Source organism: Perna viridis, chromosome 6 (assembly GCF_037379345.1).
Source record: "Perna viridis isolate PV_CMFRI_1.1 ecotype Kerala chromosome 6, ASM3737934v1, whole genome shotgun sequence".
Lineage (NCBI taxonomy): Eukaryota > Metazoa > Mollusca > Bivalvia > Mytilida > Mytilidae > Perna > Perna viridis.
In genome coordinates this window covers 17,131,497-17,151,044 of record NC_142450.1, presented here as the reverse complement: position 1 = coordinate 17,151,044, position 19,548 = coordinate 17,131,497, and the positions used below count along the sequence as shown (strand labels likewise).

General features: G+C 31.6%; 2 protein-coding genes across 4 annotated transcripts in view; one reads left to right on the top strand and one right to left on the bottom strand.

Moving 5' to 3' along the window:
* The window catches only part of LOC148613897 (uncharacterized), a 60,154-nt gene that overhangs the window by 23,579 nt on the left and 17,027 nt on the right, over positions 1-19,548 (bottom strand). The window contains exons 1-2 of one of the 3 annotated variants that reach the window (XM_088587552.1): positions 8,867-8,990; positions 5,076-5,202 (exon numbers count right to left, since the gene is read on the bottom strand). The exons of 1 other annotated variant lie outside the window; for it this stretch is intronic. The gene's annotated coding sequence lies outside the window, so the exon portion shown is untranslated. Of the gene's footprint in view, positions 1-5,075; positions 5,203-8,866; positions 8,991-19,548 lie in introns of those variants that run through there. One more of the 3 variants, XM_088587554.1, reaches the window with a different exon arrangement.
* LOC148613898 (uncharacterized) lies at positions 14-18,782 on the top strand. Its single transcript, XM_088587556.1, has 12 exons — positions 14-353; positions 2,638-2,797; positions 3,921-4,091; positions 4,712-4,803; positions 8,853-9,082; positions 9,910-10,160; positions 10,635-10,860; positions 11,726-11,815; positions 12,694-12,902; positions 13,416-13,616; positions 14,948-15,119; positions 15,709-18,782. Exons 1-12 carry the CDS (start codon positions 43-45, stop codon positions 15,816-15,818), a joined length of 2,223 nt encoding a protein of 740 aa, XP_088443682.1. The 5' UTR covers positions 14-42; the 3' UTR covers positions 15,819-18,782.

The following is a 19,548-nucleotide window of genomic DNA, read 5'->3' as shown; positions in this document are numbered from 1 at the left end:
TTTTCGGCTATTCTCTAAACTTATCCACATATTTCTACAAAGATGGTTGTTAAAGAAGCTTTCAAAATCTTTATGTATATATCTGTAATTTATGGCGTGACAGCTGATTATGCATTTAGAAATATATCTCTCCCATGGAAAGAAAGAGTTGACGACCTTGTAAGCAGACTTTCAGCAGAAGAAATTATGTATCAAATGGCTAGAGGCGGGGGTGGATTTGATGGACCAGCACCTCCAATTAAAAGACTAGGCATAGGGCCATATGCTTGGGCTACAGAATGTCTCAGGGGAGATGTAGGAGCTGGGACTGCAACAGCTTTTCCTCAAGCTATTGGTTTAGCAGCAACATTTAGGTATTAATTTCATGTCCATTTAGCTTTGTTTTGTTCTTGGCAAAGTGGTAAATACTTATCCTGCATTCATCTGTTCCAGATAGTCATGAGTTCTCGAAAGCAATGCACATAGGCAATAATTACATAAAATGTGAAATTGAATGTGTGGTTTATTCACAAAGAATTAAGCAACTGATCACTTTCTTGATTCTATCGGACTTTGATTTTGCTATGTTGCGTATAAAGGAATGTATATAATACCAATAAACTTTAGTACCCCTTTATTTTACCTTTCTCTTAAACCCCAAAAAGCTCATATTTTAAGCGCCCACGTCTCCCAACACACATTTTGAATGTAAACAAACTTTATTGAAAGTGGTAGGTCGTATATTCAGTGGTCATGCACAGTCAGGATTAGTCTGAGTTTCCTCTGACCCTGCAACCCTCCTCTTTTTTATTTGGATATTGATATGTCAGGTTGGGGTCAGAACAATGTGCCATACAAAAACTTGGAGATTTAGCGGTACCACAAAGTTGAAATTGTACATGTCACACCTACCAAGTTAGATTCTGGAATCGTCAGGGGTTGAAAATTTCTAAAGCTACTAAAGGACTAAAAAAATTGCACCTTGGACTTGCTGTTTTTCAGTGAAATAAGTCCGTCCGGCATGGCAAATCTAAAAAAATAATAACTCTTTTTTGAAAGATTTTGTTGTCATTATTTGGACCATTTTTCTCGATCTATTCCCTGACCTATAAATAGTTATAACTTTATTTTTAGAACGGGCATTCACTAGATCGATCTATTGATTAGTAATTCTCAAGTCTGAATCACACCTGCACTTGATCAGACACATTTTTTGACATACTACAAATTTTGTTTATCAAGCGTTGGAATGATAAAGATCAAATATCATTGATAAACTTTTGAGGAAGATATCGTTGCTCAATCACAATTTCAAGGTTAAAAAAACGCAGAAGCGGAAAGCTGATGACAAGGCATCAAACCTGGAGACAGAATCAATTGACAAGGTGTCTTCTTCCTTGCAAACATAGTATTATACATAAGAATATCAGATAACAAAATTGCATTTATATCAATTGGGACTTGACACAACATTGTTCGGGTTTAGTGTACAAAAGAGGAAAAAGTCCAGGGCTCGGGTCTGCCCAAAAAAATGTTCAACCCCTGATCGTTTTCCTGTATGTTGATACCAAATTTGGTACAAAAATTCCACGAGAGACCCTGTTTTGTTGACATTTTGAACCGTAATAGAGAGTAGGTGGAGCTTGTTACTTTTGATGACTAAGTCAGGATATAGGCATGGCTATGTCAATAAAAAAAATGTATGGTGCGCAGTACTGGTTGTATCTTAAGATTTCTTACCTGAAAACGTTAAAAACATCATGACTTTATCAATGATTTAAGAGATATAAAAGAGCAGTAATATGAAAAGCCTATTACTTTTGGGCAAATAATAATATGAATAACCTTGTATATCTTTGCTTCTATGCTTGGAACACCATATCACAGCAAATTAAAAAAATATAAGATGTGATTAATAGTTTTTAGCATATCAAATTAATCAATTGTAACATTCACTGGAAGTAATATATGGACCCTGAAAATATGAAATGTCGATAAATATATATTGAATTATTTATTTTCTTTATTTTCACTTTCTGATTATGTCTCTCATGCCCTCTATACAGAAAGTCGTATCCCTATCGAGTACTGATGACGTAGTACCCATAAAGTCATTAATAGGTCACCTAACTAAAATGTTTTTTTCTCATAATGTAAACATGCCAATCTTCTGAGAAAATAAAAACAAAGGTCAGTTCTTATAATGACTTTAAAATTGCAGCTATTTAATAAGTTGTTCAACAAACAGGTAAACAACAATGATATGCAATCAAGAACCAATGACACCAGGATATTGTATATTTGTATATGATCATTTGTCATATTGAATGAAATCTTTTATGAAGAAAACATTCCCAATAGTTTTATTTTGACATGAAACTTTTCTAGTTAACTATAGCAAAAAGCCATTATTTCCTACATTAACACTGTTTTTACCATGATCAATATTGCCATTTGTTATTAGGAATTTACTTTTGACTACTGATGTATTTGCCATAGTTTAATCGGTTCAACGATTTTGTTATTATCCTTCATAGCTGGATGTTATTAATTTTTAGTCAACACTAAGTCAAAAATAGCATTGTAAGAAAAAATTAAAACAAAACTTATTTTACTTTCCCTTAAATATCTTTGAGGTACAATTTTTTTACTTTTCAGTCCAAGACTAATGTATAAAGTAGCAGAGGCGACTGGAGTTGAAGTTAGAGCAAAAAATACTGATTTTGTCCGCCGAGGAATTTTTACAGATCACTCAGGGCTCAGTTGTTTTAGTCCTGTTATCAATATAATGAGGCATCCATTATGGGGAAGGAATCAGGTATTTGTGCTATAGAGGGAAATCAGATACCATATATGTGGAGAAAATCATTATTACTTTAGTTTTGAAAAATTTGGTGTAGTTATATTGTTTAGAAAAAAAAAAAAATGTGGATTTAGGAGAAAGTAAAAATGAGATTGAATAATATGGTATTTTATGACAGGAATATTTGTTCCTGTAGAAAAGAATTTAAGCTGTGATATGGTTAGCCTTCAATTTCAAAACTATCTCATCCCTTTATTCATTGGGAATATATACATCAATTTTTTTTTAAATTGGGTAATTTGGTATACCAAAACAATACCTTGAAATTGATGTTAAAATTGTTAATTTATTAAGGATGTCAAGAAAAAATCAAGTCATAAACACATAATCAGTGTAATTTTGAACAGAAACTCCAAATCCTACCTTTTGTTTACCAGTGGGGAAAAAAATTCATCTTTTTTCGATTAATTTTTAGCCAATTTCTGGCAAATCAGCCAAAATAGCCTAAATTTTGGAGGTAATTTAAGGCATACAATATAACTGAGGAAAGTTTGGTTTTTTGTAATTTTAAGATGTTGTACTGTAGGATTGCAAAATTTGGTTCTGTAGAAATAGAAAAACTTTGCTTTGTTGGATATGGAGAAATATTTGGCTCAGTAGGATGGTAAAAAAATTGTTTTGATGGATTTGAAAATTAATTCTTTGTCAAACAGTTGTCAATTTATATCTTATATGCAATGTGTTTGGTAGGGAAGCTGTGAGCCAACATTTGACCATAGGGTTGAATCTGAAGCCACTACCTCCTGCGTAATTTATACTTATGGGCAACTTTTCTGTACTATTACATGACTGATTTACAATGAAAGCAGTGTCACACAAAACAAACAATGAACATCATGACAGGTTTCTTACATGAAATATTAACAATAATGATTCTGACTACTCTTTATATTCATTTTGTATTCTCCCGATTATGCATGAAATAGTTCTGACATTAAATATACAGCAATCAATCAATGAAATAATTACTGCTCATCCTTCTTAAGCACCAGTATACCCTTAGGATTTTAGTGGAGATTTTTCACATTAATTTCTGTATGCACTTGTACTATTTTGTCATAGTCTAAATTTTTGACAGGAAACCTATGGAGAAGACCCGTTCCTAAGTGGAATTTATGCTTCTAACTTTGTAAAAGGCCTCCAAGGTGATCATCCGAGGTATATAAGAGCAAATGCTGGATGTAAGCATTTCAATGTTCATGGTGGACCAGAGAATGTTCCAGCCAGCAGATTTAGCTTTAACTCTGTGGTAATACTTTGAGATTGAAATATGGTGTTTATAAAGGAGAATTTACTTAGTACTGCACTTGTTTTGTTTTTGTTTTTTTTTTTCATTTTGTTTTTTTTACCTAATTATTCTCCCTTTATAATCTTAAATTGGCATGTTATAAATTTAATTTTTGGATAAGTTTGAGAAATCAGAATTGAACTGCTAGTTTACAATATTTGTTTTTTTTAAATAATTATACCATGCTACATAGGAGAGGGTGTATACAGTTTCAATGATGTAAGATTTTTTTTAATGGAGTAAATACTGCAAATGTATCATGTGTAAATGTACTGATTTATACACATGTACCATTGATACATATAATTCTTTTTATTTAAGGGGTGGTTAAAATGCATTTGACTTTCTGACTGCCAGGTGATGATTAAATTCCTGTGTTAGGTTTCTTTAAACTGGTTCTTGATCTAAATTTTATTTCTCCAGTTTCATGGTAAATCTCGAGTGGAGAAATAATTCATTATGGAAGAGAATCTATGTATCTATGAAATTACAGTGGTGATAAAAATGTGTTGTATATATTATATTAAATAGGAAATTCTGTTTCATGTACTCAATACTTGTTTTCATGTTTTTTTTTACAGGTATCAGATAGAGATTGGAGACTGACCTTCCTACCTGCCTTTAGGAAGTGTGTTGAGGCTGGTACATACAGCCTAATGTGTAGTTATAACAGGTAGCTGTAAGATATGTATGGGCTTTACCACATCAAATTGAGGGTTACTATGCAATGCTTTATCAAGGTCAGATGCAAGCATAATGTTATTCATTAAAAAAATACTGTGTGATTAAAAAAAAGTCACTTAACGTTCATAGTAATTAATACCTAAAGTACATGAAGTTTAAAAAGTATAGAGAGGAGGAAACAGAGACATTTATATAAATGTAATCATGTATCATGTTTGCATGCCCTGCTCCTCCAAATACCCTTAAATGTAGACTACAAACCTCTAAATCCCTTGTGATTCCCACTCCATAAATGTTGTTGATTCTTGATACTGAAGTGATTAATATACACACAATGTATCATGGTACACCCCTTTTTAGCTCACCTGGCTAAACATGACAGCTGTTACTAAAAATAGAACATAGGGGTAAGACACAAGTTTTCCCATATATCTTAAAAATCGCGAAGTTAAGCAAAATTCAGACTGGTTAAAAGTGTTAGGAATGATTAGATCTATCTGTGGTCAAATTTTTTTGTAAGTTTGTTAAGCTATGTTGGAGTTCTTGCCTTTTTTCAATGTTTTTTGGCTGTTTTTAAAGTATTACTTTAAAAAATCTTCTCCTCTGAAACTACTTGACAAATCTGAACTTACCTTGGTTTATTTCTTAGGGTATTCTGCATAGAACTGTTATGGGGATTTTTGATCCATTGGACAACATGGCTGCTTAATAAAAATAGAACTTAGGGCAGACAGAAGTTTTTCACATATATCGTAAAAACTGTTAGGTTTAGCTGATTCTTTCATTGCTGAAATTTTCCTTGTTTCAAGACCTACAAAGGTCTGCGTTGGATCGAAAATGACAGACTACTCCTTGTTTGAGTTATTGCCCTTGGAAGGCAAAAACTGATGCTTTTAACTGTTTTCATCAAATATCTTTTTAGCTATAATAGTTAGAAAGAAACTTTCAATATCTTGAAAACTGTGATAGATAGAAAGAAACTTTCTGCTGAAACATTGCTGAAATGTTCCTTATTATAAGGTCTACAAAATTGGATCAAAGATGTCGGATGACTCCACATTAGAGTTATTGCTCTTGAAAGGCCAAGAATATTTTTTTTGGTAGTTTTCAGCCAATATCCTGAAAACTTTAAAAGACAGAGAAACTTTCAGTTGCTGAAATGATCCTTATGATAAGGCCTACAAAATTCTGCATTGGATCAAAGATGTGGGAGGACTCCTGGTTTGAATAATTGCCCTTGAAAGTCAAAAAATGATGTTTTAAGCAGGTTTCAGCCAGTATCTTGAAAACAGTAATAGATAGAAAGAAACTTTCAGTTGCTGGAATGATTCTTATGAAAAGTCTTACCAAAATCTCCTTGAGTCAAAATTGTTGGACAACTCCTTGTTAGAGTTATTGCCCTAGAAAGGCAAAAATTTAAACAGGTGAGCGATTCACGCTCCTGGGAGCCTCTTGTTAGTTCTCGAATTATACTGTTATGAAAATTTAGAAACCCCTTGTCAAAATTTTGCTCAATTATGACCATGAACAAATTGACATATTTTTTTTAAAAATTAAAAAGCATAGATTGCCAATTTAAACATAATTTCAAGATAGTTGAGACTTCATTTAGGTGGGTTTTTTTTTTTGCAATATTTTCTATAAATTTCTTCTTTCTCAGGCTGAAAAAAACTGGTATATTGAATTTCTTTGAACTTTTTTTCTTGTAACATTCAGAAAACTAAAATTTCCAGTATATCAAATAGATACCTAATTGACCATTTTCTCACCAATTATCTCTCCCCTTAAGAAGACCTATAAAAACAAATGGTTATAGTTTTACTGCACATAGGTTTCTATCCAATATTCTGTTAAAATAATAAAAAGATAATTGTCTTACATGAATTCAAACACTACTTGCTCATTGAAAATTAATACAATATACTGTATGATTTCGCAACATGACCGAAAAGAATGCTCCGTGTGATAGGTATGATCTACCTTAATATGTCTTAACTTACAACTTAAGTAACTGTCTTTGTAAGAATCATGCAAAATCTGAAAAATGTGATACACCCCAAAAAAGGCTACATATTTTTAGCTCACCTTGCCAAAGGCCATGTGAGCTATTGCCATCACTTGGCGTCCGTTGTCGTCGTTGTTAACAATTATACAAATTCTTCTCCTCTGAAACTACTTGACTAATTAGAACCAAACTTGTATGAATGTTACTTGGGGTATCCTGCATAGAACTGATGTGGGGATTTTTGATTTGTCGAAAAACATGGCCACCATTACTAAATATGGAACATAGGGGTCAGACAGTAGTTTTTCACATATATCTCCTAAACCGTTAGGTTTAGTTGAATTCTGACATGGGTAAAAGTGTTCAACATGATGAGATCTATCTCTGGTCAAATTTTGGTTTTAATCTGAAGCCATGTTTGAGTTATTGCCCTTTTTCAATGAGTTTTGCTATTTTTAATGTTATTTCTTTCCAAAATCTTCTCCTTTTACACTACTTGACCAATTGAAACCAAACTTTGTATGAATGTTCCTTGGGGTATACTGCATAGAACTGATGTGGGGATTTTTGATTTGTCGAAAAACATTTCCGCCGTTACTAAAAATAGAACATAGGGGTCAGATAGTAGTTTTTCACATATATCTCCTAAACTGTTAGGTTTATCCATATTCTTTCAATAGCTGAAATGATCCATATTATTAGGACTACAAAAGTCTTCAGACTCCTTGTAAGAGTTATTGGCCTTGAAAGGGGAAAAATGACTTTTTTTTTAATAGTTTTCAGTCAATATCTTGAAAACTATGATAGATTAAAAGAAACTTTCATTGTTGAAAAGATCTTGTGATAGTCCTACCAAAGACTTCTTTAGTCAAAATTGTTGGACAACTTGTTTAATTTATTGCCTTTGAAAGGCAAAATTCAAGAAGGTGAGCGATTCAGGTTCCTTGGAGCCTCTTGTTATTTTTGTAATTAAGTTGTTTTATGGGTCTATACTATGAAATGTGTAATTATTCATTCAAATCTGCCTGCTCTTAGGAGACAATCAACATTGAAAATCCATTACATTCTATTGTATTTGGGTGTCATTTCAGAGTTATCTCCCTTAATTTTGAAAACTATAGTGGTTATATTCATGGGTTATATGAAAAACTGAATGTTAATTTCTGTTTACTATGGCAATTCAAACAAAAAATCAAAAATAAAAATATGGAGGCTTTTTTCCCATGAATCACATTTTGCATGATTCTTAGCTGGAGTGCTACTTAATAACCTTCAATTTTATATCAAGAGAATCAAACAAAGACTACACAATCAATTTAAGCAAAATTTAGTAGGCTCAGTAGCTATGAGTAAAAAATTAATTTTTCCGTAAAATATTTATTCCGTCTAAAAGACCCCTATATATTAATGTAAATCTAGAATAGAAATATCTATCATCAGTAATTTTCATTTGAGTGCACACACACTAGAAATAGAAAGGGGGTCGGTACAAAAATGTAGAGAGAAAAAATTGTATTTGTAAATCATGTGATATTGGGGACATCATGGTTGAATATCATTTCTTCTCAGTGCGCACTGACTACACACCACATAGAAATCAATACATAAACAAACTGAGCAACCATAATTTAATTTCTTCATCAAAACTTCACCTCATACCAAGAGATATAGCATATATATTAAACAGTAGTTCCATAGAAATACTAAAAATAACTATGAAATTCTTGAATGAATGTCGGAATCGAAGGACAATTCAATTTAACAGAAATTATATTAATATATAACGCCAAAGTTCAAACTATAGATTAATCTACTTCATCAGACTTACACCACTGTAGCGCCATGTTGAAAAAATTAGTTTATATGTAATGTATATTACTTTGTTCTGTTTTTGTTCATGCCATAACCATTTACTGTAAATGTGTTTGTGCTGATAAAATTGTCTGTTGTCTATGTCCAACAGGGAAAAGGAGGCAAACATTCATATTGTTAGTTTTTTGTTTTGCATGATTGCATGATATCCTTTCTTTAAGCATAAATGGTGTACCTGCATGTGCTAATAGTAAACTATTAACAAGCATTCTACGAGAAGAGTGGAACTTTACTGGATATGTAGTCAGTGATATGAGTGCCCTTGAATCTACAATGACTATGCACCATTACTTTAATTCTTCTGTCCAAGTGGCTGCTGGATGTGTTAAAGCTGGTTGTAATTTAGAGCTGTGTCCTGTTAATGATACAAAACCTTCATACTTGTACATATGTAAGTGCATAGTATCGTAGTTTACCATAATTAAGAACTGTGTCCCCATAATGCTAAAAAAAATCTGCATTCTTGTACATATGTACATGTAAGAGCAGGGTGTCTGAGTTTGCTGTTATCTAGAACTGTGTCCCAATAATACTAAAAAAAAACTGTGTAAATGTTTGTGTGTAGGTGCATGGCATCATAGCTGGCTCTGATTCGGAACTTTGTCCTTTTATGCATGGCATGGAATCAAAGTTTTTTTCAGTAATTTAGAAGTGTATCCTGTTAATGATAAAACCTTGCATTCTTCAATAGAATGTAAGAAAAATGAGGTTTTTGACAGAGTTATTTGCCCTTGAAATGTTTGTTTTCAATGCATTTCAATGAAATTATATTTTAATCTACCAAAATGATGTAAAATATCTTGTTTTTTTTCCCTTAATTCTGTTGGTGCAAATAGTCAAATTAAACTTTCAAAATGTTGGGTTTTTCCATATAATGTTTTGTCCACTGCCTGAAAAATCTTCAGGTCACTGACACTGAATTATGAATTAAAATATAGTGAAGGTATTATTGTTATTTCTAAGGAACCAAATAGTGGTTTTATCTGGGCTTGCAATCAAACTGGAATAATTCCAACCAAATATGAAATTATCTATCACAACATAGATAGTTTTCAAAAATTCTTACATACTCCAAGTTATAAGAAAGTTATTTATATTGCTTTTTCTTTGAATTATTTGAATTTTATTTTGATTGTAAGTTAATAAGTTTCCCTAACAGGATATGTTGAATAAATGTACTCCTCTTCAACTAATATTGACTTATTTTTATATGTTTAGTGGATGCAATAAAAGAAAATCTGATGACAGAGGAAACCATCCGTGAAAAAGTCAAACCCTTGTTCTACACCAGAATGAGGTTGGGAGAATTTGATCCTCCATCAATGAACCCATACATGAAACTAAACCTTTCTGTGATTGAAAGTGAGGCTCACAGGAAATTGGCTGTTGAGGCTGCAGCAAAATCTATTGTGATGTTAAAGGGACAGCAGTCTGTTATCCCTTTCTTTAAACAGATTCCTAAAATTGCAGTAAGTATAAAACATAATTCATAATATTGAAACTGATGTCTAAAACTTTTTTAAAAATCACCATAGAAAATAATTCTTATCTAAAGGAATGAACCCATTTATTTTTATATACCTGTCTTCTAGAAGGGATATATGATGGTACATGTATCTGTCCATGGTTCACATTTGGCATGCTTTCAACAATTTTGTAAAACTTTAGTGAATTGTTTCTTTCTTTTGATGTGAGCTCCATTTCAATTTTATACATTTCTGGTTTTTTGTCCTTGAGTCATGGGATTATACAAAAAGGGGGTGATTTTATGTTTTTTAGACTTTAAGTCATAAAACTGGTATATCATCTGCAGACATTTCTAGCTGCATTCTGCAAAACATCTTATTATAATTTTAAAGCAGTCAATTGACAAAGAAATATAATGAAGGCCTTTTTTAGTTCACTGTTATTCATATTTTACCCTTGTAGTTTTCATTATTCAGTTTGTTGGACCAATGGCTAATAATTCTGCTGACCAAAATGGTGATTACCCCCCTGATCCAGACCCTCGCTATGTAACTAATCCTTATGAGTCTCTCAAGTCATGGGCAGTTGATTCCTCCCTTGCTGCTGGATGTGAGGATGGAACTAAATGTGAACACTACAACTCATCAGGCATACAGGAAGCTGTTAAGGATGCTTGGGTTATTTTTGTTTGTCTTGGAACAGGTTTGTTTTAGTTCCCTATCCATATCTTTTACTGAAGGGGACTATAAGTTTGCCAGCCACCCGCCAGTCAGTCAGTCAGTCTGGCAAATCACTTTATGCATTTAAATAATTAAGTCTGAGAATATTCTCAACTTCTATGGAAACTCCAATCAATGTCTTTGAAATAAATGATGTCTTACAGATATGAATTTTCTCAGATTTAAGTAATTTTTCACTTTTTGTAGGCTGGGGCCTGCACTTTTTTAGTTCATCACATTTGCTTCAAGAGACATTTATTCAGGTAGGGGACTTTATATTTCTATGTAATACTTTCAGAATGTTTGTTTTTTTTTATAGTATTAGGTAAAATGGTGTTTCTAAAGTAAAAGGTGATTTTAATATCCCATCTGCCACAAATTTGTGGTTTGTCCATCTTTACATCGTAATTATGTTGTTGCCTGGAAATGGCATATAATGTTCTTTGACTTCTTTCAAATTTGATTGAACGATTAGTAATAATTATCCACTTTTAAGGGATAGATTTTCATATAAATCCCTTCAAGGGGGACTTAGATAAAGATTATAGGTTTATGTTTGTTGCCTGGATATAGCTTTCAGATTTGTAATGACTTTCTTCAAACTTGGATAAAGTATTGGAAACTATAGAAGTTTATATATGATTAATTTTTGCAAAATTAAATGTGAAATAAGAAATATTTTGAAAGATCAATTTCTGGAAAAGTATGAGATGTGTTAGTGTGGTTTTATTTGCAGTTTACACTGAAGTTTAGTTTTGAACTGGTGTCTTGTCTTGCACTTATCAAACTTGATAAGTTTTTTCGTGAAAATGATTTAGGTCCTATTAAATCTTCATTTGTAATTACAGGTACTGAAATTGAGAGGGAAGGAAATGATAGGAGGAATATGGAGTTACCAGGGAAACAGCTGCAACTTTTACAAGATGCTGTCAAATATGGTGGGTTGGTTTCTATGGAAACAGCAAGTTGATTGGTATATTGCCTTGTTACAAATACTGTGTGTTATAGTAAATTTTTCAGGCATTTTGTTGAAGCAAGAGAGAATAAGATTTTTTTTTAGATTACTAGGAAAATTGATAATCTAACAATTAAATTAAGCTTTTAATGTGGTTTCTTAAAATGTTTCTTTTAGAGGCTGTCTCTGGGAAAACCATGCAACACCATCGAAAGGTGATTTCAACAATTGCTAATAATATTTGTGCATTCAATAGGAACCCATGTGAAACAATAAAACTGCAAGAGCTGTTTACGCACTTAGGTCAATTTGATATCTACATATTTTTACCCACTGGAAGCTTTGTTTGCCATTAATCATTGTGATACCAAAGCCTTGGATTTTAATTTTTTTATAGCGTATTATATATACATTTTTTTTTTAAATCATTTTGTACACATTCAGCAATGCAGAAATTGTTTTCTTATAATGTAAATATTTACATTTTTGATACAAAATATTCTGACTTAACTTTTTTTTTACAAAGATGGAGGTAAAATATGTTTTAGAGAAAATATCCAAACTCCCACCCTTCCCATGTAACCAAAAGATTGATACTCTACCATATTACTTCACTTGACAATATTTATATATGTTTTCAATCTAATCTAAATTTTCTTTTTTATTATATGTGCTGTTTTAAATACACTAGCAAATAGGCAATTTTGCTTGTCAGGGACACAACAAATGAATAGGGTCATTATAGTTGATATGAATTTTATAAGCTAGGAATTTATCAGCTAGTAATTTAGAAATAAAAACGTTCAAGCTCATTGTTAGGATTGACATTTAGTTTCTGAATTGGTCTTTGTCTTATTGTAGGAGGTGATGTCTCTGTTATTTTACTGGTGTTTAGTGCTGGACCTGTTAATATCACCTGGGCAGAGGAGAATAAGAATATAGTCAACATATTCCAGTGTTTCTTTCCATCTCAGGCAACTGGGGATGCTTTGCTGGCCTTGTTTTCTTCTCCAAATGGTATTAGTCCAGCAGGGAGGTTGCCTTATACCTGGTATAAATATGCTGATCAGGTAAAAACAAATCCCAAATCACCGCATGGCATCTGTGTCAGGGCTCATTATTATAGATCATTTAAAGTGGAGGATTTCTACAAAAGCTTCATAGGCTCTTTGACTATTATTGATCTGCCAAAATAATTTTTTAAAATATTTTTGAGTAGAGAAATGAGTGCATATTGTATTATATTAGTTGGTTATTATTTTTTGAGTCTGCCATTAGCTTTCGTTTATAGATGAAAATATATGCTGACACTGGCACCACAACACTTAAGTGAAGTCTTCAGTCGAAAAATTTCCTCTTAAAATTTCAGACCTTGAAATTGAATTACCATGGAAATTAAGAACAGCGTTAAGTATTTTTAAAGTTTTGTGGCACCCAGACCTTTTGTATTTAGTTTCAAAATTATTGTGCTAGATTGAACAAAGCAAATCTTAAGTCATAGATCCGACTAGGTTGTTAGGAATTTAACCTCTTCATAGCTTCTGGGTGCCAACAAGAAGATTGTATGGATAACTTCTTTGCAGATTCCCTCCATGGTAGATTACAATATGAAGGAGAGAACCTACAGATATTTTACAGGAGAACCACTTTATCCCTTTGGATATGGACTCAGCTATACAACATTTAATTACAGTGATTTCGTAGTACCTAAAACTGTTAAAGCTGGAGAGAATGTCACCATACAAGTCACTGTTACAAATATGGGACTGTTTGATGGTGATGAGGTGAGATTTTTTGTTGGTGTTGAGAGTCTCAAGTGAAACAAAACAATTATATTTTTGTTTTTGAGGTCTCACCACTTCAAGGTCAAATGCCCTCTTCACTTAAAACAGGCTTAACCTGGATCTATGCTTTATGAGAGTATGATATGTGTGTATGTTAATCTTAAGTTGTCAAAATAAAGCTGCATGAGATTGTGTACTATAAAATGATATTTGTCATTTAATACAAACGTGTAGGAATATTGTTTACGTGTGTGAGTAACTTGCCTTCATTTTGTCAGTTAACAGAAAAGGTAAAAATGTGGAGTTTCAGAGTTTATTCAAGTCAAATTTGTGAAAAATTTCTACAATTATCATATCATTAGTGAAATGATTTTGAAAGCCTTCTTTCCAAGCTTCACAATGATACACAGGCGAAATTATTTCACATGATTTTCACACAAATTTCACATGATTTGTCACACGAATTTCACCTGAATTTAGCCAATAAACTCAAAGTCAGGTGAATTAGGCCTTTACATGAAATTCATGTTAAAGAATTCATGTGAATTTCGTGTGCAGTTCGATTAACATGAATTTCACATGAGAAATATTTGGCTGTGTATGCAACATTAAGATGTCATTTCTCCTTGGAAGTCACAGTAAAACTTTGAAAGTTACTTTTTAACTAGTTGAGTGATTGGAATGTTAGAAGTGGTTAGTGAGAACCTATATTAACAATGGCTATGACTTCCACTTAGATGGAAGTCCATTACTTGTTGATATTAAAATGAATGACATATATAAGGACAGTTGTGTTTCAAAAGAATCAATGAATCTTAAAATTTAACATTTTTCCAAAGTTCTTATCCCCATGCCAGGACATATTCATCCATTTGTCTGGCAGTCTGTCCATCTGTTCATGTACATTGTTAATGATGCAGATTTTTTTATATGCATTTAAGAAATGATATGTAAATATGTTTATTGTTGTACTTTATCTAGTGCAGATTATTTGGAAGAACTTTATTGTTTATGGGGTACCATTTTTTTTTTTTTTTTTGTGATTTTTGTCAAAACACCAATTCATATTCCAAAATGATAGTTATTTCCATTGAAATTTTATTATATAGAGTAATTGACAAATTTTATTTGCATAAGAACAAAAAAGTTACCTTCTGAAATATAAAGTTGCAGTTGTCAATTCTACTTCAAAATAGATGTATAGATAATCACAGTAAAAATTAAGTTTTATCTCTTATAATATGTTTTAATGTTGCCTTATCAACATTTTTATAGTCAGTCTGATCCTTAAAATCTATTAATCATAAAATACTATTGAATTTCTGTTTCAGGTTGTACAAGTTTATATCAGTTGGTTGACAACAAAGGAAGTGATGCCCAATCTACAACTGGTGGCGTTCGACCGAGTTTTTGTTGCTAAGAAATCATCTATAACAGTTAAATTGACTATTGAGGGACATAGCCTAGCTGTTTGGACTGATAAAGGTTTCCTTATCGAACAAGGTAAATTGACAGGGTTTCCTCATTGAACAAGGTAAATTCATAGTGTTTCCTCATTGAACAAGGTAAATTGACAGGGTTTCCTCATTGAAAAAGGTAAATTCATAGTGTTTCCTCATTGAACAAGGTAAATTGACAGGGTTTCCTCATTGAACAAGGTAAATTCATAGTGTTTCCTCATTGAACAAAGTTGAATTGACAGTTTGGACAGACAAAGGTTTCCTCATTGAACAAGTTAAAAAAGTATGAAATTATGATACATTTATCAAACCTACTGATATATGTTGAAATCAAAGCATAGACATGGAAGAAATTGATACCAGGTACTAAATTCTTCAAACTTCCCATCAACTGTGGTATGTTTGAAACATGTGAAGTCATGGTTTTGATTTATATCGAAATTCCAGCATCCTGCTAAATTCTGTGCATGTTTTTCTATTTTTTTCTTATATGAGCAAAGAAAACCAATCAAGAGTTGCTAGATAATAATTTCAATCTCTAACTTTATGTTTTGAATTAGTGTATTCAACCTGTTTATAAAGAAACTTAATATTTGGCAATTCTAGAATATTTTTCCAATTTTGTTTTACAGGATCCATTAAGGTATATATTGGAGGACAGCTGCCAAACCAGAAGAAAACAATTCCATCCAATGTTCTTAGTACTCAGTTTAAAATTATAAATTCAAGATATTCTACATAAAAAAGGAAGTTTTCAGACTAGGACTGTAAAAGCCATTTAAAATTTTAATACTTGTCTTTGTAATAATAAGGCAGTGGATGTAACATAGACTTAAAAATATGCAACCTCAAATGTATAAGCCAGAAAATTTTCATGGCAATTTTAATTTTGCTTTTTTTGTTTTAAAATATATTTGTATTTATGCTAATTATGCTAATTATAAAATAATTTAAAAAGACTTAAATGTAGAATTAGGTCTACTTGCCTGACATTGCAAAGCTCCTAAGAGTAGTTTAAGACATTTAAAAGATTCCCTAATGATCATGTAAGTGCAATATTTAATTCCATGGTATGTGTACAGATCGACTAAAAATTGAATAATACTCTATAATTAATTTTATGTAACTGTAATTTTAGATAGATTTACTTGAAGAAGTTTTATTTTTTGACAAACAGTTTACTTCATGCTTTATACAATAATTATGCCATTATAATTTTTTCAGAATCATGCGTTGCTTTTCTGTATAGATAATTCCATGAATCACAATTGTGCATTATTTTGAATGTGTGCAAGATTTTACCAATCAAGTAGCAGTCTTTGTAAGAATCATGCAAAATCAGAAAAATGTGATACACCCCAAAAAAGGGATACATATTTTTATTTTTGTAATTAGGTTGTTTTATGGGTCTATACTATGAAATGTGTAATTATTCATTCAAATCTGCCTGCTCTTAGGAGATAATCCACATTGAAAGTCCAGTAGATTCTATTGTATTTAAGTGCCATTTACAGAGTTATCTCCCTTAATTTTGAAATCTACAGTGCATTCTATATAATTTTTATCTCCTATGAGCACGGGTTATATGAAAAACCACATGTAACTTTAAGTTCACTATGACATTTCAAACAAAATATCAAAAATAAAAATATGTAGGCTTTCCAGCCATGAATCACATTTTGCATGATCCTTAGCTGGAGTACTACTTAAGTATCATTTGTTTTTGATTGGAAGTAGTATGTACACCCCAATTGCAACCACATTACTGAAAAACAGGACAGTTTACTTGAGTTTCCAACTATTGATTTCCCACTTAACAAGTGGGTAGTATAATAGAATCATCTTGTCCATCGATTTACCCACCGCCTATTCCTTTTAAACTATCCCGGCTTCTAATGGATGGCTTTATATAGATGGACCATATGTTGTGAGCGATTATGGGTTTTGACCAATATCAACTTCAGTATCATGGGATTTAGTCATTGTTTACTATATGGAATGATGTAAAAATATTCATTACAAAAATCTCTGCTAACAATTTGTTGATTGGTATGAAATTTGATGTGTGGCAAAAATTGATGGGGCACACATTGCAGCCAGTTTAGTTGCCATCCAGTATGAATGGGTGTATACAACAACATATGCAACATCATATTTATGTCAACTTTCTAAACATTCTAAAATGCCTTTAAAAAGCAAATACACAGGAGAAAATGCAACATATGTTTTCTAATGTTTTGAAAACAAGTGAAAAGCATATGTTTCTGACCATCAAATGAATTAATGAAAAACTAGTTTGTAAAAATCATATCGTATTTTAATGTATGTTTTCAGTAGGATTTCACCTATGAAAAGAATAAGGTTTTCACATAATGTATGATCATTTCATATATTCTTTTTTTTTCAAAGTTCCAAACATGTTTTCACCACACTGCCCAAAAACATTGATGTTGCATTTTTCATGGTGTGCAAGAGGAGTTGAATCCAAAGTTAGGAAAAAAGAAAAATACTCAAAATATTTGCCATTTTTTTTTACTGAAGGTTTGTAATAAAACCAGTCATTTTTTTCTTTTCACTTTTCCAACTTATTCGGTTTTTTTTTTTGTAATTTCTTCTCAAACTGGATGTATTTAAACTGAATTTGTTACTGTCTGATTCTTCAATAAACTTGTCATACTAAAGACTTTAAAATGGTATTCAAGTCATCTTCTCTGAGCATGTTTATTTATATGAGGTAGATTAATAACTGGTTGGATTTCGCAATAATGTGTCTTAGTGAGGCGATACAGCTGCCTACAAGCCTTATTTTCTGCATGTTTGAACATTAAAAACCAGGCTCAACAAGTTGGAGGAGGACCAAGCATGAAGTGTTTGTTTGACCGAAAATTATGGCCCGAAATGCATGAAGTGCCTGCGATTTGTTGAACTTCACAATCAATCTTTATTACTTTTGTTCTCTTTTTTGTTTGTAAATTAGAAGAAAAAATATGAAGTTGACTAAAATGTTGACTGTGTTTGTTTGTAATTTTGTTAATGTCTTTTACATTTGCTATTTTATATTCATTTATAATCCTTGTAATCAAATTACATACAAGTGCAATTTATTTAATCTGTAATGCTTTTTTATATACATATTTTATTTGAATCTATGCCATTTCGTTGTAGCTTTTCAGAGTCAAATGTCTTTCCTGAATTTAGTTATTATTTTACCAGCTGTGGAAGTCTTGAACAGTCTTTATGAACTTTGTCATTCATTTGTTCAACTTCGGAGCAAAGAAGAAAAAAGTTATTTGAATAAACTCATCATAATTCTCTGACTTGTTTGGTTTATATATATATATATATCGTCTCGGAATGTGACGACTCTATTTGCTGCACTGCTCCATCGGATCAAATTGATACAGGGAAGATACATAAACGTATAGAAAGGTCTGAAAAATTCCCAACCGAGTGGTCTAGGGCGCTGGACTTTGTGCAGGCGGTGTTGCCATAGATGTCACAGCGGTACGAGTTCGAGTCCCGCGGAGGGAACGACCAAAAATTTGCATCGCAAATTTGACAGTTCTAACATCGTTGGGAATTGTTCAGACCTTTCTCTCTCTATATATATATAATCGTCTAAATAATAGTCAACAATCACTCTTACGGGGTGATGGATCGTTAAAAACGATGCGAAACATAACAATAAATAAAATAAATAAATAAATATTCAATTTAAATTTTGCCATCTTCTGGTGATATTAAACATATTTAGACGTTTATATATATATATATATATATATATATATATATATATATATATATATATATATATATATAATTTGATTGGTTAAACTGTGTTTGAATGCTATTTTTGTAGACTGCATGTGTCATGAAGCATTATGGTGATGCTCACTATGATAAATACCCTTAAATATGGCTTTAAGAATATGTAAAACATTTACAATTTAGAAAAAAATACTAGGTTTGTACCCACATCCTATCGCAAATGCTATTTTTGTAGACTGCATGTGTCATGAAGCATTATGCTCACTATGATAAATACCCTTAAATAAGGCTTTAAGAATATGTAAAACATTTACAATTTAGAAAAAAAATACTAGGTTTGTACCCACATCCTATCGCAAATTGAAAAATTCCTCTAAGAAAAAGATTTTGAATTATTTCTTGACATACCTCAAAAACATTTACGCCACAATATAGCAAGGGAAAAGCTTTAAGAATATGTTAAGGATTGTAATTTTCAAGTATTTGAAGTTTTGTTACCGTACCACTGTCAAAAAAAAACGACAAAAATCACGTGACAGAACAAGAAGTCCGAACTGTCAAGATTTTTTTCACTTTAACTGACTCAAAGTGAGATAATTTTTATATCCAAATGTGCCTATAAGTATAAGTTTTAATAATAAGTAAAAAATATTTGACAAAATTTTATCAATAATGAATTTTATCAATCAATATGTTCCCCTTTT

What these genes read in the sequence shown, in the direction of transcription:
- LOC148613898 (XM_088587556.1), top strand. Translation starts at nt 43, where the DNA reads ATGGTTGTTAAAGAAGCTTTCAAAATCTTTATGTATATATCTGTAATT. An exon ending in AACAGATTCCTAAAATTGCA is followed by an intron (nt 10,161 to 10,634) that starts GTAAGTATAAAA and finishes TTCATTATTCAG; the next exon opens with TTTGTTGGACCAATGGCTAA. An exon ending in ACAAGATGCTGTCAAATATG is followed by an intron (nt 11,816 to 12,693) that starts GTGGGTTGGTTT and finishes GTCTTATTGTAG; the next exon opens with GAGGTGATGTCTCTGTTATT.